This window comes from Sminthopsis crassicaudata, chromosome 1, assembly GCF_048593235.1.
Source record: "Sminthopsis crassicaudata isolate SCR6 chromosome 1, ASM4859323v1, whole genome shotgun sequence".
Lineage (NCBI taxonomy): Eukaryota > Metazoa > Chordata > Mammalia > Dasyuromorphia > Dasyuridae > Sminthopsis > Sminthopsis crassicaudata.
Window position 1 is genome coordinate 3,270,278 of NC_133617.1, and position 26,333 is coordinate 3,296,610.

General features: G+C 37.6%; 1 protein-coding gene across 1 annotated transcript; it reads right to left on the reverse strand.

The window, feature by feature from the left end:
• Positions 1-1,713: 1,713 nt before the first annotated feature.
• LOC141566362 (vomeronasal type-2 receptor 26-like) lies at positions 1,714-25,898 on the reverse strand. Its single transcript, XM_074311228.1, has 5 exons — positions 25,666-25,898; positions 22,868-23,159; positions 16,008-16,178; positions 3,965-4,088; positions 1,714-2,874 (listed from the first exon to the last, which is right to left on the reverse strand). Exons 1-5 carry the CDS (start codon positions 25,896-25,898, stop codon positions 1,940-1,942), a joined length of 1,755 nt encoding a protein of 584 aa, XP_074167329.1. The 3' UTR covers positions 1,714-1,939.
• Between the last annotated feature and the right edge of the window lie 435 nt (positions 25,899-26,333).

Consider the following 26,333-nt stretch of genomic DNA (forward strand, 5'->3'; position numbering starts at 1 on the left):
ATAAAAAGATTTTGGGTCTCTGCTACCATAGGGCCATTGTATTGGGATCACATCCCCACACAAAGACACAACAAAATGCCTGGCTCTGTGAAAGTGCCTGATGGGAAGGGTTTTGATCGCCATTTTCTTTTCATACTTCACGGGAATAGGATGAATGCATTTTCCAGGTTCCAACATTTTCCACTTTCTCTTTCAGTTATTCAAGACAGCTTTGAGCATGCTTTAGAAGGTGAGTTGCACAATGAAAAATCCCACCAAGACAACATAACAATGGGAGAGATGGAGCAGATAACCTTATGTCTTTATCAAGCTATCCCAAAGCCCATTTCCAGCTCCGCCAACAGATGCATGGGCGGTGCTATTATGAAAAAGAATTGGATATTCATTTCAGATGCCTAAATACACCAGGATAGTGATTTGGCACCAATTCCCTGCACAGGCAGATATAAAAGAAACTGACATTTCATATGTCTGAGAAGCAGTTTATTCAAATAATCCAGTGTAAGATTTTTTCAACCAATTAAGCAATTTGCCTCATCACTTCAGGGACTGCATTAAGCTTTCTGATGATAAGAAGCACACCTGGAAATGGGGACTAGGTTAAGTCAACTCATCTCTTATAATTGATAGTTACTTTTATATGGGCCCAGGGACAGGGCCAGTTATGGAGGAGGAAGGGCAAGCAGCACCCAGGGGATGACTTTTTCCATTTGAGAAGATGGAAGCCATTGCCCTTCTGGAAAGGCCATGTGCTGAAGGTGAAAGGGACCTAGATTAGCTATTTTGAACATATGGTGACAGAACCTTTGTCCAAAACAGATTTTTGCTATGTGCTCTTAGCCAAGTATTTCCCCTGCCTAAACCTCAGTTTCCTTGTCTGCAAAGGGTTGAATTAGATTAGACTCAAAAGCCCCTTCCTGCTCTAGCTCTATGGTCCAATGAATATCTTACTGTTAGAACTTTCCCATTTTGGTGGGTTTTTTTTTGGGGGGGGAATTAAGCAAGCACTGAATTATGGGAACTCTGACATGCCTTAGCCACTTGGTAACACCAAAAATCAGTCATGTTATCCCTTTGTCATGAATTTATCATGATTATTTGATAGAAGGATTTTTTACAAGCAACCTCCCTATACAGTTTTTATTCTTAGCTCCATAAAAATAATGCCTACTGGGGTCCAATCCAAGGGGTAAAATCCTGGGAAAGGGCGCAAAAAGGTGACTTTCAGAGACTCCAAATGACTGGAGATGCAAAAGGCCAAAACCTCCCACATTCAGCTTCACAAATCACTCGGCCTGGAGCCATAGGGCATAGTCCAAGAGGTGGTGTCTGACTCCAGGTACCACATCTCCCTCTTTACTGCTCTCAAAGCCTAGGATGCCTCCCTCTATCTTCTCAAACCAATTCTGTTATGCCAGTCCTAGAGGACTTCCCCTTCCCCCAGATCCTCAGAGGGGTATAAATACATGCTATTTAAGAATAAAATTCTCTTTCACTTCAACCCTACCTCCTGGTGGTCTGTCTCTATGTTATTCAGGTTGGTGCCCAAGGACAAGTAAGTGTGGACTAGCCGTGCCATCAAAAGATGGGTATTAAGAGTACCTCAAAGGGGAGCTACAAGGTTAGGGTAGCATTAAGAGACCTACAAGTGGCACGCCCAAACAGGAACAATTTTGGCTAGGGCCTCACCTTGTATCAGGCCTGCAGGTGGGAAGAGAGACAGAACTCTGCTCTACAGTGAGTAGAAAGTAGGAAAATGGGACAAATTGTTGTGAGGGTCCCAAGAGGTACCAGGGAAAGAAGCTTTTTAAATAGTAACTGCACATGTGGAAGCTCAATGCTTCTGGGGTTGGGGAAGAAAGGAGAGAATGTGAAAGTCAAAGCTTTAAAAATAAAGATAAAATTAGTGTTTTACATGAAACTGAGGCAAATAAAGATATCAAATTTTAAAAAAAGAAAAATCCTTGCTCCTGGAACCCCTTTGATTCTTGTTCTGTTTTATGGTATTTTCCCATGATGTCAGGAGAATCACAAGACATTTGGGAATAAAAATGCAGCCCAGTAACCCAGTGCTAGAGGCCAAGATGGAGAAGATCTCCACAATCATCACGGCTTTCCCTTTGGAGCTCTGATATGTGGGGAGGAAAGAGACCCAGACACTGCAAAACACCAGCATGCTGAAAGTGATGAACTTGGCTTCATTGAAGGCATCAGGCAGGTTCCTGGCCAGGAAGGCTATGGTGAAGCTGCCCAGGGCCAGAAAGCCCATATAGCCCAGGACACAGCAAAATGCAAAGGCGGAGCCCTCATTACATGTGAGGATGATGTGCCTGGATTCAGAGTGTGTGTCTGCTTCTGGAAAGGGGGGGTATGTCCCCAACCAGATGGCACAGATAAGCCCTTGAATTCCGGAGCAGATGAGAACAACACAGTAGGGCACTCTAGGATGAAGGAATATCCTCATCCTGCTCCCTGGTCCTGTAAGCCTGAAAGCCAGAACCACTATGATAGTTTTGGCCAAAATGGAGGAAACAGCCACTGTGAACACAACTGCAAATACTGTTTGTCGGAAAAGGCAGGAAGCAGTGGTGGGACGGCCCACAAAGAGCAAGGAGCAGAGGAAGCAGGAGGAAAGGGAGGTGAGGAGCAGGTAGCTGAGGTTCCTGTTATTGGCTTGGACTATGGGAGTGTCTTGGAATTTCACAAAGACCCACAGAACCAGGGCTGTGAGCAATGAGAGTGAAAGAGCTACAGCTGTCACTGCCTTCCCCCAAGGTTCATTCACATCCAGGAAGGTCACAAACTTGGGGAGGCATCTATCTCTCTGCTCATTGGGATATTCACCCTCTGGGCACTTCTCACAGTGCTCAGCATCTGCAGGAGACAAACAAGGACTTAGAGTTTAGATTAAAACATTTCTCTACATTCCCACAGCAGGAAATAGTCAGGAGACCTGCAGCAAATCTTTCTACTTCCATAGGATGCAAAATCCCATTCTCTCTTTACTGGATGACACAGTCACAGGTAAGTTACTTGGTATACTGCTCAGATCAAAACTGTTCTTTACCTTGATCCCTGTTTGGCTTTGGTTCAAGTTCTCTTTATTGGTTTTACATAAGTGATGTCACCTTTTCTTTTCAACATAATCAGTAAGGACAGTAAGCTTAGACAGTGGAGACCTTTAGCATCAAACATCCAGATTTTGCCTGTGTTGTGTTGGGAAGCAACTCAAGTTGAAGAGCTGCTTGTATCAATACTTCTTCATTCTTTCCACCTCCCAGTTTACACCTTTCAACAATTATTATTGTTGAATTTATATGAATTTTTAAACATTTTCTTGGTAGATACAGACAGTATGTGTATTCTTGTCTCCTCTGTTGAAATAGTATCTCCCTTAATGAAGGATTCACCTCCTTTTTATCACTCTGTCCCATTATTTATGACCAACTTCTTCTCATACTAAATGACTATTGATTGACTGATGGAATAATGACTTACTAAATATCTGGCAACTTTCCCACAGAAAACATGTTTCTTTTGTTTTGGAATTCTTCCTTTTCAAAATCCCAAGAGAAATGAACCATTTCCAGGATATATTCAACAATGGAAAGGTAACCCTTTAATCCCTTCATTTCACCAATTAATTAAAAGAAAAATTCTCTTTGGAGCCTCCATTGGATTTTTTCACTAGTATTTCAAATATTGGATTCACCTTATTTTCACCCTATCTTTCAGGTCCATGAGACCTGAAATTAGCATCTGGAATGCTTCAGTGACACACCAGATCCATCCTTGCTTTCAGCATTCTGTTTCCTAAAAATATTTTTCTCCTCATTGTTTCTCCCTCTTTTTTGTGAGTTTCACAACTCTTTTATTGCTCTGTCACATCTGCAGTGAAGACCCAAAGAGACATGCTAGTACTGCCCCAAATTACCAAGAAGTAGGGTTCCTTGCAATAACTCACCCTTATGACTGGAGATTTCTCCTTCTGAGCATGGGGAGCAGGTGAAGCAACAAGGAGGCTTCCCCTCCAAAGGCAACTTCCTGAATCCAGCAGGACAACTGGCAGTACATACTGCAGAGGGAACCTAAGATAGTGACAGGAGACTGGAATAAACATTTTTAACTGATAGCTATTTATGTATGCAAAGAAAAACGCAGCTAATTTTTACCATTCTGGTTTTGAGAACCACCTCTACAGATACAGAATTAAAAGTGTATATGAATTATCACATGATCCAAATTATTCTTTCCATTTGTCACCCACTCTTCTGCAACACTCAGTGACAAACCTTCTCCTACTGAACCATTAACAAAATTGTATTTCACACCCTGATCATTTAAAGATAGTTCATATATTGGCCAATTACAGAGAAGATGACTTTCCTTGTCTCGGTCATAGATGTGGGAGAGATCCCAAAAAGATCTTATAGCATCTTCTTGGGGGTGGCCATTGCACTGCAAGTGCTGTTCCCAAAGTAATGTGAATGTTAAATGCCTAGAAGTATTCCTAATATATTCAAGGGTTAAACAAGGGTAACCATTAACACCATTATTATGCAATATTGTACTGGAAATGTTTTCTTCAATAATAGGTGATGAAAGAGAAATTGAAGGAATTGGTGAAGGAGTGGTGTACACTTTTGGAAGAACAAGTGCCTGATGACAGAACCCAGAAATATTTGCAATGTAAGTTTTGAGCTTCAGATATGCCTTCAAGACAGGCTTTTGTGGACAACAGAGGGTGCATCACGGCCCAGAAGAGGTAGGGTGCATCTAGGACAGCCTGCAAAAGTCCAGCATTGGGAATTTAGTGTGCGGCTCTTAACCAAAGTACAGCAATAGTGTCTACGTGTCCTCATCCAGAAAGCCAGTGCATCAGCAGTTCTGCTGTGAGAACTCCAGGGCAAATATAACAGAGAATCTGGGAATCAGTGAACCTCAGCAAGCCAGCTCAGTGGCAAAGCCTGCAGCACCATTGGCCCCACACAGTCAAAGAGAGACCCCTGTTCTTCAGCAAAATAAGCTTGAAACAATCTCTTGTGTGTCCAAGCAACAGAGCTGAAATTTTAAAAGTGAGAAGAGGAGCAAAAAAAAAAGTTCTGACCTGTTAGGTTCTTACTAAATACTAATGAGATAATGAGATATTAGGTTCTTACTAAGTGCTAAGTCAGTACTTGACAATTCTCTAGTTCTGGACTTTCCTAGGGAAGAGCCTGCATGCTTAGGAGGAGCAAGTCCATTGGTTGAAGTAATTCTTCCAAGAAGCCCTTGCATTATCACATGCCCATTCTCTGGGAGGATAAAAAGGGCAGTTCTGGAGGAAAAAGGAGTCTCTGCTTTAGACCAGATTTGACACGGTTCTCTGCAGGAAGGGAAGTCACTTCTCTGGACAAGAGTTAATTGCAACTGTCTGGAGACAACAGTTCTGAGTTGACACAGCAGATCTCCTCCCAGAGAGTGATCTGCAGCTTCTGGAGACAACAGCACGTTACACTGACCATAAAGAGATATCAGTCAGGGAAGATCATGATAGAAGACTGGAAGAGGGTTACAATGACAAAATGCCTATGAATAAAATCTCAGGGGGGAATATGAACTCTTGTCAAGCTCAAAAGCCTCTCCTCAAACAGCTTAAAAAATATCTTAAAAAAGAGACGACAGAATAAATGTGCAAGAATGAGAATTATGAAAGAAAATGGTGACAATTTGAAAATAAAAACCTAAGCTTGAAAAAGGAAATATGGAAATGTCTAGAAGAAATAACTCTTTAAAAAACAAATTTGGCCAGAATAAAAATATATAGAAATTAATTATTTCTTAAAAATCAGTTCAGTTGAGGGGGTAGCAAGATGCTGGAGAGAACACATGCATCTTCCTAAGCTTTCCTTTACCCTGAATCAATTTTAACAAAATTCAGCCTCAGAATTAGTGCTTGACTGTCAGAACACCTGGATATTGGGTGTACAACATATTGCCAACTGAAAATATTCTCGAAATTCTCCAGAAAAGATCTGTTTTGCTCATGCGTGGGGAAGGACTGGGGTTAGGCCAGGCACAGACCTCAGGCAGGCAGTGAGACCACAGGAAACAGCTCACCCTGAGCAGACTGGAGGGCAGAGCCATGTGGTCTCTGCTGGTGGAAAATCTGGGGGGAGCACTTTAGCACAGTGTGGGCTTCTCTGCCCTGGCAGCAAGCCAGTAGATCAGCAGAGAAGCTATAAAAACAGGGGTAAAGTCTATAACCCCAAAATGCTGGAGTCTCTAGAGACCTGGCCACACCCACCCAACAAATGGAGTGACTCAGAATGATCCAAGTGCAGCCACAGTCACTGCTCCCAGTGCAAACACTGCTTTCCCTCTCCCACTGATTTCAGCACAAAGGCTAATCTCAAGGCAGCCTGTGGGTGCTGTCCCCACTGCTGCTTCACTGCCACTTCCTATTGTCTGCAGAGGCAGCTTGGACATAAGACACTGCCCCCCATAAGTAAACTGTAGCTTTTGTGTTTTTTTCTTCAAATGAGCAAAAAGGCAATGCAAGCTCTAACTAAGTGTTGATAATTTCTATAGGGAAAGAGAGCAGATTTCAGACCCTGAGGAAGCCAAAATCAGGTTGGCTCTAGACCTAAAGGTGGATCTGATCTGGTCCCTACCATATAGGTAAATATAATCTGAGAGCAAAAAACAAAAATGCAAGCAAATGATAACAGAAAGAGTGGAAATGTCATGTTGTGGTCCATATTAATTTTCCAGTGTTCTTTCTCTGGATGTAGCTGCTTCTGTTCATTGGAAGAGATTTGGATCTTCTCATTTTTGAAGAGATCAATGTCCATCAGAATTGATCAGAATATAATACTGTTGTTGAAGTGTACAATGATCTCCTGGTTCTGCTCATTTCAAATAGTATCAGTTCCTGTCAGTCTCTACAGGCTTCTCTGAAATCATCCTGCTAGTCATTTCTTACAGAACAATAATATTCCATAACATGATTTTCTTCATTCACTTTTTTATTTCTTTTTCTATTTGTCCAATTGAGTTTTTTAGTGAGTTGTATTGTTTTATGGAATTTTTTCCCAATTTGCCAAGTTTTTAAGGTCAAGTAGACATAAATCGATGAAATAAAAGTAAAACTTAAGTGAAAATTTTGAAGAAAATATAAAATATTTCATTGGAGAAACTAATGATGTGGAAAATAGAACCAAAAGTGACAATATAGTAATTACAAAATAGTAAGTAGTAGATAAATCCAACCACAAAGTAAACAAGAAAGAAGGTTAGGAGGTGAATAGAATTTTAGAAAATTAGGTAAGATAGATCTCTGAAGACAATGGAAAGGGATAGAGCGGAATGGACCTTTTTCTCAGTGGATCATAGCACTTCTACAAAAACTGGCCACTTCTTAGAGCATAAGATCTTCTGAATGAAATATAGAAAGACAAATGTGCAAAATATATGCTGTTCAGATCATGATGCAATAAAAAATTACTTCTAATAAATGACCATGGAAAAATAGACCCAAAATTAGTTAGAAAGTAAATAATTGAATCCTTAATAAAGAGTAAGTGTAACAACAGATGATAGAAAAGTCATTAATTTCTTCCAAGAAAATGTCAATAATAAGATGGTATGCCAATAATTATGGATTACAGCCAAACAGTAAATGGTGAAAATTTATGTCTCTAAATATTCATGTGGATAACATAGATAAAGAGGAGATCAATGAACTGGGGGTTCAAATAAAAAAGATAGAGCTAGAACAAATTAAAAATTTCCAATTAAATAAGAGAAATTCTGAAAATTAAATTATAGATGGATCCAATAGAAAGGGAGGAAACTTGAATTAATAATAAAATTGAGATTTGAGTTTTACGAAAAAAAACACAACAAAATAGATTAAATTTTGGTTAATATGATTAGAAAAAGGAAAGGAGGAAATCAAGTTTCCAGTATGAATCATGAACAGCATGAACTTATCATGAATGAAGTAGAAATTTAAGCAAAAATTAGGAACTATCTTTCCAAAGTTTTGCTAATAAAGATGACATGAATCTAAATGAAGTGAATGAATCCTTAGAAAAATATAGCTTGTCCCAATTAACAGAAACGAAATAACATAATTAAACAGGTTCATTTTAGAAAAGGTAATTGGAAAATCAGTTAACTCAATCCCCTCAAAAATATTTCCTGAACAAGTGAATTCTCTTCATCATTTAAAGAATAATGAATTCTAATATTATGTAAACGATTTGGAAAAAAATGATTGAAGAAGGTGTCCTACCACATGTCTTTTCTGACATAGAAATTGTATTGATGTGTAAACCAAAAAAGGCCAAAATAGAAAGAGAAAATTATAAATCAATTTCCCTAATTAATATTGATGCCAAAACTTAGGGAAAAGAGATTCAAGTAGCTTCTCATGAAACATAATACATTATGCCCAAGTGGGATTTATATCTGAAATGCAAGGCTGGCTCAGTATAAGGAAAACTATCAACATAACTGTGTATATCGAAAACCAAAGTAACAGATTGTTGGGTTCTTACTAAGTGCTAAGTTGGTACTTGACAATTCTCTACTTCTGGCCTTTACTGGGAGTTTTACTTCTGTGACCTCCTGGGGAGGAGCTTGCATGCTTAGGAGGAACAAGTTCATTAGTTGAAATAATTTTCACCAGAAGCCCTTGCGTTATCCCAAGCCCATTCTCTGAAAGGATAAAAAAGGGAGGCACTTGAAAGATAGAGAGGGTCTTGTCTGGGCCAGACTTGAGGCAGCTCTCTGCAGGGAAGGAAATCACTACTCTGGACCAGTGTTGACAGCAACTGTCTGGAGATAACGGCTCTCTACAGGAAGAAGAATCTGTCCCAGAGATTTGAGTTGACACAGCAGATCTCCTCCCAGAGAGTAGTCAACAGTTTCTGGAGACAACAGCACATTACAACAGATGTCATTCAATTGTCTCAATCCATGCAGAGAAATTATTTGGGAAAATACAACATCTATTTTTTATTAAAAACACTGGAGAGCATAGGGATAAATGGAGTTCTTTTAAATATTATAAATAGCATCTAGCTAAACCTTTCAGCTGAAGAGAATCTGGAGTTTCAACAGGAAAGGTCAGTTCCCAGGGGAGGAAGAAGAGAGGCCAGCACAGACAGTGGGGTAGTGGCACACTGTGCCGATCACGTTGGGGAGCGCTCTGGGATCGGCTCTGTGATCAGAGAAGCCACTGAGATAGAGGAATCTGGCACAGGCTGTTAGCTCTTCTCTGCTTATAATACAGCAGTTCAGAAGAGAAATCAAAGCCACTTTGGAATATAAGCTAGATACTAAAACCTCCCCAATCCTGGGGGTGACTCAGCAGATCTCAGCACTGTGGGTGTGGCCGACATAGGCAATCCAGGCTTTCACCTGGGAGTACTTAAGTGATTCAAAAGTGGGAGGGGCGTTAACTCATAGTGCCTGGCTTGGCTGGAGGCTGTGGAACTCAGGCCCTGGAAGTCCCAGAGAAGCAATAGACAGTAAAACTATAATAGTGGGAGATCTCAACCTTGCACTCTCAGATTTAGACAAATCAAACCACAAAACAAATAAGAAAGAAATTTAAAAAGTAAATAGAACATTAGAAAAACTAGGTATGATAGACCTTTGGAGAAAACTGAATGGCAATAGAAAGGAATATCCTTTCTTCTCAGCAGTTCATGGATCCTATACAAAAATTGACCATACATTAGGACATAAAGATCTCAAAATTAAATGTAGTTAGGCAGAAATAATAAATGCCTTCTTCTCAGACCCCAATGCAATAAAAGCTACATTCAGTAAAAGGTTAGGGGAAAATAGACCAAAAAGTAATTGGAAACTGAATAATCTCATCTTAAAGAATGACTGGGTGAAAGAGCAAATTATAGAAACAATTAATAATTTCACCCAAGATAATGACAATGATGAGACATCATACCAAAATCTGTGGGATGCAGCTAAACCAGTAATAAGGGGAAATTTTATATCTTTAGAGGCTTATTTGAAGGAAATAGAGAAAGAGAAGATTAACAAATTGGGCTTGCAACTTAAAAGGCTAGAAAAAGACCAAATTAAAAACCCCCAACCAAAAATTAAACTTGAAATACAAAAATTAAAAGGAGAAATCAATAATATTGAAAGTAAAAAAACTATTGAATTAATAAATAAAACCAAGAGTTGGTTTTATGAAAAAGCCAATAAAATAGATAAACCTTTGGTAAATCTGATCAGAAAAAAGAAAGAGGAAAATCAAATTGTTAGTCTTCCAAATGAAAAGGGGAATCTTTCCACCAATGAAGAGGAAATTAGAGAAATAATAAGGAGTTACTTTGGCCAACTTTATGCCAATAAATTTGATAACTTAAGCGAAATGGATGACTTCCTCCAAAAATATAGGCTTCCTAGATTAACAGAGGAGGAAATAAATTGCGTAAATAGTCCCATTTCAGAAAAAGAAATATAACAAGCTATTAATCAACTCCCCAGGAAAAAATCCCCAGGACTAGATGGATTTACATGTGAATTCTACCAAACATTTAAAGAACAATTAACCCCAATGCTATATAAACTATTTGAAAAAATAGGGGATGAAGGAGTCCTACCAAATTCCTTTTATGACACAGACATGGTACTGATACCTAAACCAGGTCGATCGAAAACGAGAAAGAAAATGATAGACCAATTTCCTTAATGAATATTGATGCTAAAATCTTAAATAAGATATTAGCAAAAAGACTTCAGAAAATTATCCCCAGGATAATACACTATGATCATGTAGGATTCATACCAGGAATGCAGGGCTGGTTTAATATTAGGAAAACTATCAGTGCTCTTGGATAGGTGGAACGAATATAATAAAGATGACAATACTCCCCAAACTAATCTATTTATATAGTGCTATACCAATCAGACTCCCAAGAAACTATTTTAATGACCTAGAAAAAATAACAACAAAATTCATATGGAAGAATAAAAGGTCGAGAATTGCAAAGGAACTAATGAAAAAAAAGTCAGAGGAAGGTGGTCTAAGTGTACCTGATCTAAATTTATATTATATAGCAGCAGTCACCAAAACCATTTGGTATTGGCTAAGAAATAGAACGGTCGATCAGTGGAACAGATTAGATACAAAGGACAAAAAAGGGCACATCTATAGCAATCTAATCTTTGACAAACCCAAAGATACCAACATTAGGGACAAAAATTCATTATTCGGAAGAAACTGTTTGGAAAACTGGAAATTAGTATGGCAGAAATTAGATATGGATCCACACTTAACACCATATACCAAGATAAGATCAAAATGGGTCCATGATTTGGGCATAAAGAATGAGATCATAAATAGATTAGAGGAACAGAGAATAGTCTACCTCTCAGACCTGTGGAGGAGGAAGAAATTTATGACCAGAGGAGAACTAGAGATCATTATTGATCACAAAATAGAAAATTTTGATTACATCAAACTAAAAAGTTTCTGTACAAACAATACTAATGCAAACAAGATTAGAAGGGAAGTAACAAATTGGGAAAATATTTTTAAAAGGAAAGGTTCTGACAAAGGTCTCATTTACAAAATATATAGAGAACTGACCCTAATTTATAGAAAACCAAACCATTCTCCAATTGATAAATGGTCAAGGGATATGAACAGATAATTCTCAGATAATGAAATTGAAACTATTTCCACTCATATGAAAGAGTGTTCCAAATCACTACTGATCAGAGAAATGCAAATTAAGACAACTCTGAGATACCACTACACACCTGTCAGATTGGCTAAGATGACAGGAACAAATAATGATGAATGTTGGAGGGGATGTGGGAAAACTGGGACACTAATACATTGTTGGTCGAGTTGTATAAGAGTCCAGCCATTCTGGAGAGCAATTTGGAACTATGCCCAAAAAGTTATCAAACTGTGCATACCCTTTGACCCAGCATTGCTGTTATTGGGATTATATCCCAAAGAAATACTGAGGAGGGGAAAGGGACCTGTATGTGCCAAAATGTTTGTGGCAGCTCTTTTTGTTGTAGCTAGAAACTGGAAGTTGAATGGATGTCCATCCATTGGAGAATGGTTGGGTAAATTGTGGTATATGAAGGTTATAGAATGTTATTGCTCTGTAAAAAATGACCAGCAGGAGCAATACAGAGAGGCTTGGAAAGACTTACGTCAACTGTTGCTGAGTGAAATGAGTAGAACCAGAAGATCACTATACACTTCAACAACAATACTGTATGAGGATGTATTCTGATGGAAGTGGAAATCTTCAACATAAAGAAGATCCAACTCACTTCCAGCTGATCAATGATGGACAGAAACAACTACACCCAGAGAAGGAACACTGGGAAGTGAATGTAAACTGTTAGCACTACTGTCTATCTATCCAGATTACTTATATTTTCGGAATCAAATACTTAATGTGCAACAAGAAAATGGTATTTACACACATTGTGTATCTAGGTTATATTGTAACACATGTAAAATGTATGGGATTACCTGTCATCAGGGGGAGGGAGTGGAGGGAGGGAGGGAATAATTTGGAAAAATGAATAAAAAAAAAAGAAAAGAAAACATCTATTTTTATTAAAAACACTAGAGAGCATAGGGATAAATGGAGTTCTTTTAAATATTATAAATAGCATCTAGCTAAAACTTTCAGCAAATATTATATGTTTATGAGGATAAGCTCAACACATCTACAATAAGATAGGGTTGTGCATTCTCAACACTATTATTCAATAATGTACTAGAAGTGTTAATTTAAGCAAATAGAATAGAAGAAATTTTTGAATGAATCTGGTAATTTGTGCAGGAAAAAATCTATCATACTTTATAGATAACATGATGTTATATTTATACAATTCCAGAGAATCAACTATAAAGCTACTAGAAAAAATTAACAACATTATCAGTTCCACCGGATGTAAACTAAACATAAATATATTATCAGTATTTCTATATGTTGCCAAGAAATCTTAGCAGCAAAGTATTGAAAGGAAAAAGACATTTACAATAATTGTAAGCATATAAAATATTTGGGAGTCTGTCTGTTAAGATAAAGGCAGGATAGCTAGGAACAGAATTACAAAACAGTTTTCCTACAAATAAAGTGAGATCTAAATAATTAGAAATATATCAAGTGCTCATTTGTAGGCCAAACTAATCTAATCAAATGTTAATTCCAATTAATCTACCTATTCAGTGCCATTCTAATCCTCTTGCCAAGACCTTGCTTTTTAGAATCAGAAAAATAATTTTAAAAATTCATCTGGAAAACCAAAATGTCAAGAATTAATGAAATAATGAAAAATGCAAACAAATAAGGTCTAGAACTTGTAGAAATAAAACCATTATAACAGTACCTTTCAAAGGTATTTGGTATTGGCAAAAAACACAGTGGATCATTGGAATAAGTTCGGTAAAGAATTGTCAACAATTATATTAATCTAGTGTTTCAAAAAATGCAAAACTCCACATTCTGGGAGAAGAATTCACTCGTTGACTAAAAGTGCTGGGAAACCTGGAATATAATACAACAGAAACTAGACACTAACCAACATCTCAAGTATTATATTAAGATAAGAAAACATGATTCATGATTTAGACATAAATGGTGATACTATAAGCAAATTATGGGAATAAAGGTTGGTCTATCCCTTGGATATTTGGAGAAGGGAGGAATTTATGACCAAAGAAGAAATGGAGAACATTAAACATGCAAAACAGATAATTTTGAGTAAATCAAATGGAAAACATTCTGCAAAAACCCCCAGGATAGCCAAGATTTGAATAGAACCAGTAAGATTGGGGAATTTTTTTTTTCCTGCACTCTCTCTTTTGAAGGTCTCATTTCTCAAATACATAAATACATAGATTTATATCTGTATTTTCACATATGTATATGTCCATATTATGTATGTATACGAGTCAATTTTATAAAAATATAAGCCATTCCCCAATTGATAAATGGTGAAAAGAATGAACCAACTATTTTCAGATGAAGAAATTGAAGCCATTTTTCATCATATGAAAATATGCTCTAAATCAGGAGTTCTCAAACTACGGCCCGTGGGCCAGAAGAAGCCCGCTGACTAGGTTTGTGGGGCCGGTCTGGTTATGGCAAATGGGCTGAGTGGCAGATACAGAGTCTGAGCTTTGGTTTTTACTATAATCCAGCCCCCCAACAGTCTGAGGGAAAGTGAACTGGTCCCCTATTTTAAAAGTTTGAAGACTACTGCTCTAAATCAATATTGACTATGAAAATCCAAAGAACGGAAACTTTCTCTGATTGAGTAAGATGACAGGAAAAGATAATAATTAATGTTGGAAGAGATATGGAAAAACTTGGATGCTAAATATTATTGGTGGAGTTCTGGAATGACTCAATCTTTCTTGAGAGCAATGATGTTCAAAGGATTAAGAAAATGTGCATATCCTCTTATCCAGCAGTGTCTCTACTGAGTGTCTATCTCAAAGAGATCATAAAAGAGGGCAAAGAACACATAGATGAAAAAAGGTTTCGAGCAACTCTTTTTATAGGGACAAGGAACTGGAAATTGAGTCGATTCCCATCAGGTGGGGAAGGGGTAAATAAGTTATAGCATAGGAGTCTACTGGAATATTATTGTGCTGTAAGAAAGGATTTCAGAAAAACCTAGAAAAACTGAATTAAACTGAGGCCCAGTGAAATGAACAGAACCCTGACAACATTTTACAGAGTAGTAAGATTATATGATGATCAGCTCTGATGGACTTGATTCATTTCAACAATGAGATGATAAAAGATAATTCTAAGGGAGTTTGGTCTTATTTGGTTGTGAGTGAATGTATGCGTGAGTGTGTGTGTGTGTGTGTGTGTGTGTGTGTGTGTGTGTGTGCATGAATTGGGATTAAGTGACTTGCTTAGAGTCAAAAATCTAAGCAGTGTTCAGTGTCTCAAACTGGATGTAAACTCAGGTCCCCCTGGCTCCAGTGTAGGTGCTCTATCCACTGTGACTTAACAAGATGTGGTGTATATAATAGTGAGAGAATAGTGGTGTGCTATTAGACATGGTGACCTGGTTGATTTCAGAAACAGAGGGAAAAATTTGCATGAAATAATAAAAAATAAATTGATTTGAACTAAGAAATATTGTGGACAGTAACAGCAATGGTTTTCTAATACAACTTTTGAAGTCTAAGACATTTTGTGTGCTATACCTTCTAAAATCAATTACAAAGGACAGATGCAAGTATAAACAATTTACCTGCAAAGAGAGATAGAATATGGATACTTTTGTTTTGCACACAAGTACACACACATACACATACACACACAAATAGATAGATAGATAGATAGATAGATAGATAGATAGATAGATAGATAGAATAGATACACAGATACATCTTTTAGGAAATAAGTAAGCAATATGTAATGGAAAGTCATGGTGATATATTGAATCTCTATGTTGTGCTGTGTAAAGTTAAAGGTTTTTTTTCCTTCTTTGCTAGATAAGTTGAAAAAAATACAAATTAAAATATATTTATGGTTGCTTTCAAAGTGGCAAAAATGGGACTATGAAATGGTATCTATAAATTGAAGATTTGTTGAAGTACATATTATATTTATAGATATCTGTGTGAATACATAGATATAACTTTACATATATGTATATATATGCAACTAAATTTCTCTGTGTTTTTAACAAGATACTTATGTAGATGTGCATAAATATAATAAAGTATTATAGTGCTGTAAGAAATGTTAAAGAGGATTGCTACAGAGAAAACAGGGGACACATGCATGAACTTATGACAAGTGAAGAGAATGAGATGTTACATTCTAGCCATTTTCCCACCCAGCTGCACCTGTCAATAATGGAGAGTACACCACATAAGTCAAGGTTTCTTCCTGTTTAGCAGCATAAATTAACAATAATGTCTCTGACCTTTGAACTCCACAAGTTCCACACTATGACATTTGCACAAATTGTAAAATCTTGACCGGGCTGAGCTTCTGGGATAAAGTCCCCACGTACAGAAGATGATCATTTTCATAATCGAAGTATACATAGTTCATAATGGCATACTGGGCCTCTGTACGTCTGTTCTCATCCACAAACACCTGCTCACCAACAATGTTCTTAAACTGGGTGTTCTTCAGGTAGGAGTGCAGCTGAAAGAGAAGAGAAATGCTCATCAGTAAGTGATACCTGAAGGAAAGGCAATTGTGCATGAGAATTTATGGAGTCTTGTGCTCTTATTTTTAGGTGGGGTCAAACCTGGGTGTCTTGTGGGTCACAGAAATTACCCTCTGAAACCTGAAGAGTTGCCTGCATCTCCTGGGTTTGTAGTTTCAATTTCACACTCAAATCCTCATTGTTTATCACCCCATTTATATAATGTATTGTCAAGGTCTGCTTGCAAAATCTCTCTAATATGTTCCCTCCTGTTCTCTGCTACTGGAACATCTTCATGACTTCACACCTGGATTATTGCAATATCCTCCTGCTGGTTGCCTCTGACTAAACCTCTACTCTTCTACCTTCCCTCCTGCCTGGGAAGTTCTGAAGTGCAGGCCAGACCCTGACACTCCCATCCTTGATTATCTCCAGTGGTTTTCTGCCATCTCCAGGATAGACTATCAAACCATTTTTGTGACATTCAAAGACAACCAGAACCTCAATATCTTAGCCACTGAATAAAGAACACCTGAAGAGGCTGCAGGAGTGGTAGCCATTGCAGCAGTTCTTGTACCACAGATGTTAAGAGAGGTAAAGACCTTGTCAGAAGGGTATTACAGGGGTCTCTTTTAAAACCCAGGGACAGGACTCGGTTGTTTTGCCAGTACCCAGATGGAGCACATCTTCCTGGCTCACAGTTTGAGAGTTAGGAAGACAATTATCATACAAGATTCACAGAACAGAATAGAGGCCAAGACATTAATAAAGAGATTTCTTCCAAGATCAGCCAACCTTAGGAGACGTAAAACGTCCAGCTCCCTAGAAGAATCCCTGAAAATAACTGCACAAAATTCCTGAAGCTTTGGACATTGGTCCCTTTACCCTGGAAACAGAGCACTTCTCCAATACACAGGTAAAGTCAAAGAATAGGCTGGGAAAATTGGCAAACAACCAAAAATTATCCTGTTCCTTGAAAATTAATGTGATGAACAGGAAGATGAAAAATCTATACTAAGAAAAAAATAAAGTCAAAGCTCCTATATCCAAAGTACTCAAAGAAAGTAAGAATTGGTTTAAAGCCACAGAAGAGTTCTAAATGAATTTTCAAAATGGAGTCAGAGAGGTAGAGGAAAAAGTACTAATAAAAATGAGAGTGATATAAAAGCAGTCAGAAAAAAACTTAGAAGAGAAAAACGCCTTAAAAATCAGAATTCAACAAATTGAACAGGAAATATAGAGGTTCATTGAGGAGAATATTTCCTTAAAAATAGAATTAAGAAGGTAGAAGGTAATGATGTTTTCAGAAATTAAAGACAAAACCAAAAGGAAAAAGAATGAAAACAGTATGCAGTATCACAATGGAAAATGTTATCCTGGAAAACAGAAAGAAGGGAAATCATTTAACATTATGTGACTACACGAGTTCTACAATCAAAAATAACATGGATTCTATCTTTCAAGAAAGTATCAAGTAAAGTTCTCCTGTTTTCCAAAATATGAAGGGCAAATAGAGTATGAAAGAAACTACAGATCATCTACTGAAAAAGATCCCCAAAGGACCTCACCAGGGATACTATAGCCCAATTCTAGACCTCCAAGGTGAAGGAGAAAATAGTACAAGGATGCAGAAAGAAACACATCTATATATTGGAGCCACATTGAGGATGAAAAAAGAATCCTCACCTTCTTAATGGAAAGATCAGAGTGCATAGAACAGCCCAATTTAGAGAAAAAAGGATCTGGCTTACAAGTAAAAATCACGTACTTAGAAATCCTAAGTTCAGTCCTTCAGGAACAAAAATTGGGTTCCTAATGAAATAAAGGGCCTTCAAATATTTCTGATAAAAGAAGTCCAGAGCTGAATAGGAAATATGAAACCTAAGTTATTTACAACTCTAAGACTCTAGGAAGGACATCTCATTTTAACTTTATATGCTATTTGACAAATATTGGAAACCAATAAAATCTTTGAGGAATATACAATCAGAATAGTTTTAGAAATTGAAAAGTCTTCAATGTCTTCCATGTCCCACTTCTTGCTAAAATACACACTCAAAAAATCATAGCTAAAAAAGTGCCCCTCTTTCCGTATTACCTGCCATGGATGAGGCAATACAGATTTTTCATTTTCCAAGGATATTTTCTCGGATCTTTTCATCAGTGTTTCATGGAGAGCCCAAGCCACAGCATATACAGCATTGTAGATGTTGTAACTCAAGGCAGATGTGGTCATGTCCACAGGGTAAAAAGGTAAATGTTTCAGGGAGGCATTTGGTAAATATAAATCTTGCTCAGGGATGTCTGGTTGATCTGAGCATTTCAAAAGTGATGGCATACGTGCCTGAATAAAACTGTTCCTCATACTTAAAGGAGAATTATTCTTCCTGATAAAACTCTCAAATCCAGGGACTGTAGTAGTCCAGTGTGAAAAGAAGAGAGTGGCATGGAAAGTGAAACCATAATGGTACAAGGCTCTAGTTGTAGTGTCTAAATGAGATGTGGCAATCCACACCTTCTTGGTTGGAAATAAAAATCCTGGTGGGTTTCCCATAATTGTTAATGAGTCTGTGTCAGTATGAATGACAATGACTTTGACTTCTGAAATTAGGATCCTGGACGTGAAGGCCTCAGAGGTCTCCCTATTTTTTCGGTCACTGAGAGGAATCTTCTCTGTGAAGGACACACAAACTCTGTTCTTTTTCATTTCCTCTCTCATTTCCTTGAGGAATTCCTCACCTCTCATATCATCAAAGACAATCAGACCTATCCAGTTCCATTGAAAATATGCCAATAAGCGGACAATTCCTCGGTGAAGAGAAGAGGACTTGTGCGCCATCTGATAGAGGGAAGGAAACTGGACTTTGTCAGCAAGACTGGGATCAAATGGACCGTAAGTAATCTGGATGAGAAAAAAATATGGATGAGCAGGTGCATGATGCTGCAGAGAGAACTAAAGTAAAATACACAGTCAAATGGGTGTATTTATTGTTAGAAGAAAGTTTTAGATTTTATTGTAAAGTTTATCATAAATGAAAATTTCTCTCTGAAAGTCTAAGTCTCTGTGAGCTCCCAAAAAGACAATGACTTATTGATGGCATCCAAGGAAGGAATCTTCCTTAAGGTTCCCAAAGGAACCAGAATAGATAAATTATTTCTTCATTTAATCTTTGGCCCAGAACAAATTTCTAGAGTAAACCAGCTCTATATGATTGAGGCTGAAGACAAGGTTTTCTTTGTGAATGAAAGAAAACCACATGATCAGAACTGTGTACTTTTTAAATTTGGGACAAAATAATATTCACCTATAGATGTCATTATGGGTTTTAATTGTGGTATTTTCAACAAGAAAATCTAACTGGTTTCCAGTAGACCCTGTATATGTATTTCTGGCTTTATGAAATCAGAAAACTGAGATTCCAATCACTAAATATGTCCAAGAATATGACTTTTCAAGTATAATGATAAAGCTCATTTTTTTCATGTATCATTGCTATAAATAGAACAAACAGGAAACAAAAAAAATGTTTTTTCAACATTAGAGAAATGCAATTCAAAACGAGTTGGATGTAGCAAAAGACACCTATCAGATTTACAAATATCCCAAAAACAAAAAAGGAAAGCAAAAAATGTGGAAAATTTTTGCAAGAAGTGTCTCTGGTAAAATTCAGCAGCAAACTGGGCAAGGGAATTGCAATGTGTATTGTAGATTGACTTCATTTCTTAAATATAAAGTTATCTCCAGGCATATGAAAAAATTCTAAGTCACTATTTTTAGAGATGTGCAAATTGAAACAACTCTGAAGTACCACATCCCACTTGTTAGATTGATTAACATAACGAAAAAGAGAATCATAAAAAATCCTGTAAGGGATATTGTAAACTGGGGACATAACACGCTGGAATTGTAATCCGCTCCAATTATTATGGGAAAAAATTTGAAAAGATGATCAAAAGGCTTTAAAACTGTTCATATCCTTCCATCCAGCAATACCTTTGATCAATCTACATACCAATATTATTACAAAAGTGAGAAAGGACCAATTTGAACTAAATTCTTTAAGCAGTTGTGTTGAAATATGTGCATTTGACTTCTAATCTTTAGCCATAGCAAAAATATGGCTAAAGATTGGAAGTCAAATGCACATATTTCTATTGTAAAATGGCTATACTAACTACAGTGTATGATGATTAGGAAATGTAGATAGTTTGATATAAATGAGAAGCAGAAGAAAATCCCTGGAAAGTTCTAGGTACAAAGATGTAAAGTGTAGTGAGCATAACCTGGAAAGCCTCCTACACTGAAATAGTCCTATTGTACCATAAGGAACTCTGAGTGATTTAGAAATTCTCATCAATACGATGAATCAAGAAATTCTAGGGGAACTAATGAAGAGACATATATTTCATCAATAGAGAAAGATATTGCCTGAATCCTGAATTAAGCGTAGTATTTTTCATGTTTTTTTTTTCTTTGTTTTGACTTCTCTTTTACAAAAATGACTGAATTGGAAATGATTTTCATGATTGTCCATGTATAACTGATGTCTGAATGCTTATCAGTTTAAGTAGGGGCACCATAAAGGAAGAAAGAGAAAGAGAATCGGGAACTCAAAACATTAAAAATTGTTTTTGACATGCTATTATTGGAAGCAATGAAATATGATATAGTAACAATTGCTTGTAAACATTTAAGAAAATAAATAAATACAATTGTAAAATGATTAAAAGCAGCTGAAACCTGTCCTAAACTACACATAAGTGGTCTAATGCTTCTCTAAAGTTCTCATACACATGAAAACTATGGAAAAAGAGAGCACGGTTTAACACCATATCAGACATTCATGACTCTTTGTACCTAACATTACCCTTCTCTACAGATGAGCCCACATTAACTATCATCAGAGACAAGTTGAAATGTATTGTTTATTCTCTAAGACACATCAGAAGGCCTGTTCCAAAATGTCATAATCATTACCACAATCTTTGGCAAGAATATTTGTCTCATTGACAAATACACATATTCGTGGATTGCATAAGAGGGCTGATAAAAACTCAAATCCTCTATGACAAATAGTGTTTTAGATCTGAGGGTCACATATATACCCACACATCACAGTAGGAAAGAATCTGCCTGTTTGTTGAAGGAGATTTATTCAACTTATCCTGCCATGCTCTGTCTGATCTGGATCAAGGAAAAATAATCCCTAAATGCAACAGATTGACTCTTCTCTTGACCAGACTTCCTGCTGTTATATTATCTGGCAACAAAGGCCCTAGATGAAGGCTTCTCATGAATCCCTCACTTAGACAGCTCAGACATGTTTCCACAAGGACATCTAGAGTTAATTCCTATGCTCTTTGAGCTTAAAGTTTTGTTTTTACTCTTCTCCAAGTATATGGTCAGCACTATTTATATTAGTGACACAACAAAGATCTCAATTGCTTTTTCTCCAAGGGCCTTAACTATTGAATCTGTATCCATAAAGAAATAATAGTTAAATAATGTTAGGTTAAGTCAGGGGAGCTTTAAAATAAGGAATGTGGATAGAAATGGAGAGAGGCTTCCAGTCCTTCCCCTTTTCATATGCATACTTCCACATTCAATACTGACCTCTATTTGCTTTAATGGAAACAATCTAAATATTTATTATTTCTCTTCCATGAAATCATCCCCAATTTTCTTCTTTCTTCTGAACACACAAAACAGTCACCCATCTGACTGACTATTGACAGAGTTCACTAAGCAGCCAGCTTAAACTACAGTGCTCACAGGGTTCTCTTTTCAGTTTGGAAAAGATGAGGTGCTTTCTGAAAAGTCACTCCTTGCACCTAATGTTTCTGCTCTCCTTCTGTGCCCATTATTAAAGTTAATAATGTGAATAATGTTCTCAAACTCTTGTCCATTCATAAATGTAAATATGAAGTTCTTAGGACAGCTCTGTGGATAAGCTTCCCAGGGCTGCCTAAAACAAGCACCTTATACATCTGTGCTCAGGCTCAGTTTCCTTTTATAAATAATTCTCATCTCAATAAATTCTGGACTAATAGTGAGGGACTAAGAGATTATGAAGAATGAAGTTCATAGAATGAGGTATAAAACAATGAAAGTTCATTTAACTTAAAGTCCAGAATGGTAACATTTAATCAGTTCTCTTCCACCAGTGAAGTGTGTAATGTCCAGTAAACACTTTAACTTCTCCAATCATTATTGAACTTATCTGTATAATGGGCAAATAGAACTAGTTTGGCTTTCAGATCCTTTCTTGGCTTGAAGATTAAATGCCTTCTTGGCTTCCAATATGGTTGATGTTCCAGGAGTTGTTCATTTTCCCTGATGATGACAAGAGTGAATTTACTCAGTCACTAGAGAGTTAAACTGATCTAAGAAAACCTAGTTTAATTAATATCCCAGTTGATCATTAGTTGCCTGATCACAATTTAACTTTTCTTAGTCACAATAACCTCCAGTGTCAATGGAAGTTATAAGAATATTTTCATTATGAGTTTGTTGTGAAGATCAAAAGAAATACGTTTGTAAAACAATTTTTAATTTTTCAAAAATATACATAAATGCATTTTATTTTACTGCTGCGGCTCCTGCTACTTCTACTACTAATACTACTGCTGTGACTCCTAGGTTGTACAGAAGAACAGAGAATGTATTAGGTTCTATCTCATTCACCTGGGGTAAACGGTAGAGGTCAAGCAGGGTCCCCATCTGAACAGAGAGAGCTGATGTGGCTCCTCCAATGGCAGCCACAACCTTTCCTGGCTCTCTGCAGTTGTAATTAGGGAGGGGCTGGTGTGTTCCAGACAGCAACCTCAGGTAGTTCTCCAAAGTCCTTTCTTCACTGGAATAGGAGTTATACACACGATATCCCAGGGAAATGTTGGGCAACAAATTGGTATTCCTGTTAATCTCATGCAGGGTGAAGGCAGCCATGTAGAGTTGCTGGTAATTTTTTTCAATGTTTCTGGTGAATTAATGGTAAATGTTATAGAACATTGATGCAAACTTCACACAGAATTTATTTCAGAAGAGGGACTTTCCCAACATTTAGACACAAGTAAGAACTGCAATAGCTGTTTAGCTCCTTCCATTTGAATTCAAAATAACCTCTTTCCATACACATTGTTCCAGTATTCTTTTTTTTGGTAATTTCTTAAAGGGTGAGGACTACTGGCTTTATGTCCCAATGAAACTGTTTGCTTGAGTCATTCACTGATTCCACAAGAAGACATGGATAGTTGTTAATTCTAGAAACCTTAGAGTATAATGGGAGGGAGAAATAAGGTACTGTGATGCAAGGTGGAAAAAGAGTAATTAGATTGGTTAGAGTCACTGATATATATGGACACTGTACAGTGAGACCCTATTTTCCTGAAGAAATAAGGGAAGATTTCATAGAGATCATCATTGTCTATGAAAAGTGAGGATATTTTGGTATCTGAGTATTTGGCAAAGAGGTGCTTTTAAAAGAAGGAAATTACTCACCTAAATTCTAATAAGTGTGAGAACACAATGTGCCGCAGATCCTATCTAATATCTCCTATAAAATGAGTTCCTGGTTTAGCTTTTCTCTCTCCTTACTTTTTTCTTTTCTCTCATGATCTGAGAAGAAAAATCAGTTCTAAGATTTTGATTTATTACCAGATCTTCAACCAGGAGCCCAATAGCAAAAACCTATAGCTTTATTATTTTGGCCATGGTTAAAAACTGGCCAAACCTTGTACAATATTGTTAATAGCGAGTACCTCTCAGACACTTTGGGCTTGTTTTAATGGGTGGAGAAAGTTAGCGTGACATTATACTCACTTATATTCAATTTCCATCAAATTATCACGGATGTTGACAATATGGAGTCCTTGCCTTCTCCGTGGCTGCAGTTCTCAAGGTAAAAATCAAATAATTCATAAAACATAAAAGGACATTTAATTTAGAACAGGATTTTTGTTTAATGTCTCACCAATGGGTGGGGACACTTCCCCTCTAGGTCAAACTTCCCACTTTTCCTAGATGCTGAACAACAAATAGAACAAAAACAAGGATACTAAAGCATTAAAGGGATAACCAATAATTCATATCATTTAATGGCCTTGTTTCTTAGACAAAAATATACACAACTGCAATGAAATGTTTATAATTTATTAATATTGATTTGTAGAGAATTTTTAATTATATGTAGAAAGAAAAGTACAAATGAAAAAAGAGTCCAGAGGGATTAAATAATAACATAAGACTACAACAAGCTTCAGAAAAGAACTTTTATTTGCCAAGGAACCATTCAGTGAAACATATGGTTTGTCTTCAACCAGCAGAACATACAGTAAAGAGCCAATGAACTTCTCTGATGTAACAGAGGGAAATGATCCATAAATCAGTGGAGGAGTCTGAATTTTTTTGCAACAGCACAGACTTACAAACGGTTATATTTGAGTGTTGCATGCCTGTATACTGAGATCCTGCTATAGAAAGGAGGGATTTGCAAAGAGAGTTGATTGTGGTAATGGATAAAACTAAGACCTATGGAAGCAGCACAAAGGTCAGGATGTTTGTCAAAATCCCAGAAAGTAAATAAACACCATCTGTCCCGGGTTCATCCAGTTCAGGAAGAGTTAGCTTGAGAAAAGAAAAGAAGCCCCTCTCACACTACCTCGAGAAACAGAATTCTCCAGACATCCCTGAGAGGGAACAGGCATTTCATAAAGCCATTTGCAAGGCTGAGAACTTGCCAGAGCTCCATCCTGCACAATTCTGTCTTTTCCAAATAAAGTCAAATTTCCCATCCCTCAGTTTCCGGCTCCATCAGTCCTAACTTATTCAGTACCTTTGAGATTCCCTGAGCTAGGACAACATTACTTCTTCCAAAAAGAATAGAAAACAGTGATAAATTCATTTACCCACAGGAAGGAGTAACATAAGCTCATGTTTCCAATGCACAAATGAGGTGGGAGGAGTAGAATTATCCCTAACCCTAAATTTCCTGAAGAAGGGGTCCCATGACTTCCTAACAAGGGGTGCTCTCTTGTCAGGTAGGCAAAGCTGGAGAAGAGACACAGCTTTCCTTCCTGTGAAAGGGGCAGATTTCCCCTAGCTCAGGATCTGGACACTCAGCAAGAACTCTGTCCTAGCATAGAAAGGCAGCAGGGCCCAAGTACTTCTGCTGCTTCTGGCCATTAACCCTACACTATTTCCATGAAGTCAGGATGACCTGGAAGGGAGGGAGAGAAAACACTGACCCTGGTAAGGACTGAGCAGCCTGGGGATGACCTGTTTGATAGGAAATGGGAAGGGGAAAGGAGGGGAGAGGGGTTTGCTTTCTTCAACTCTGATGTTAAGGAGACACAATGAAAGCTGCCAAGAAGATACAAACATGACGAGACAGGGAGAGGGGAGAGCACCCCAACTCATGCTGAGCAATGAGGACTTTTCTTGCATCCTTACAGTGAAAATGAGCCCAGGCAGAGAGAGACACTTACATGTAAGGCCTACAAGCCTTGTTAGGAGGCCTCTGAAACCGCTCTGCTCCTGTGACATTGCTCACTTCAGGTGACTGTAGGGGGAGAAAGAAGCCAATGTCCACATCTCCACGGATGTAACGCATGGGTTGATCCTCATAGCAGTCCTGCCCAGACCCTGGAAGCTGCAGCAGCAGAGACACAGCAAGGGAAGAAACGAGGCGAGAAATGCTTCTCACAATATGGGGCCACATCTCCCTGAACAGTAAGCAAAGTTTTAACTCTGAGGCAATGGAGCGACTGCTCCTGCTACAGCCAAGCCAGCTGCTGGAGTCAGGGACTGAGGAGGAACTTTTCAGCACCAGACACGGCCTGTCTATGTATAGAAGCCCGGGCTCTGATCTCCAGGTCACACTGGAGGAAACAGAGGGACATTAGTCAGGTCCATGTGCAAGACAAGGACAAAGGTGTAAGATGAGGGACCATTATATACTTTTTCTCTGTCTCCAGGTACATTTATTTTTAGATAGTTATTGGGTCCATTCGTCTTACTCGATTTTCCTCAGAGAAGTCTCAGTCTCAGAAGAATTCCGGGGACCAGCCTGCCTGGGGCATCTCCAGCTGAGTCCCTGCATCCAGGGAAATCATAAGTGCAAAATTATATTTTGACCTCTCTTTCCCTTGTGCCG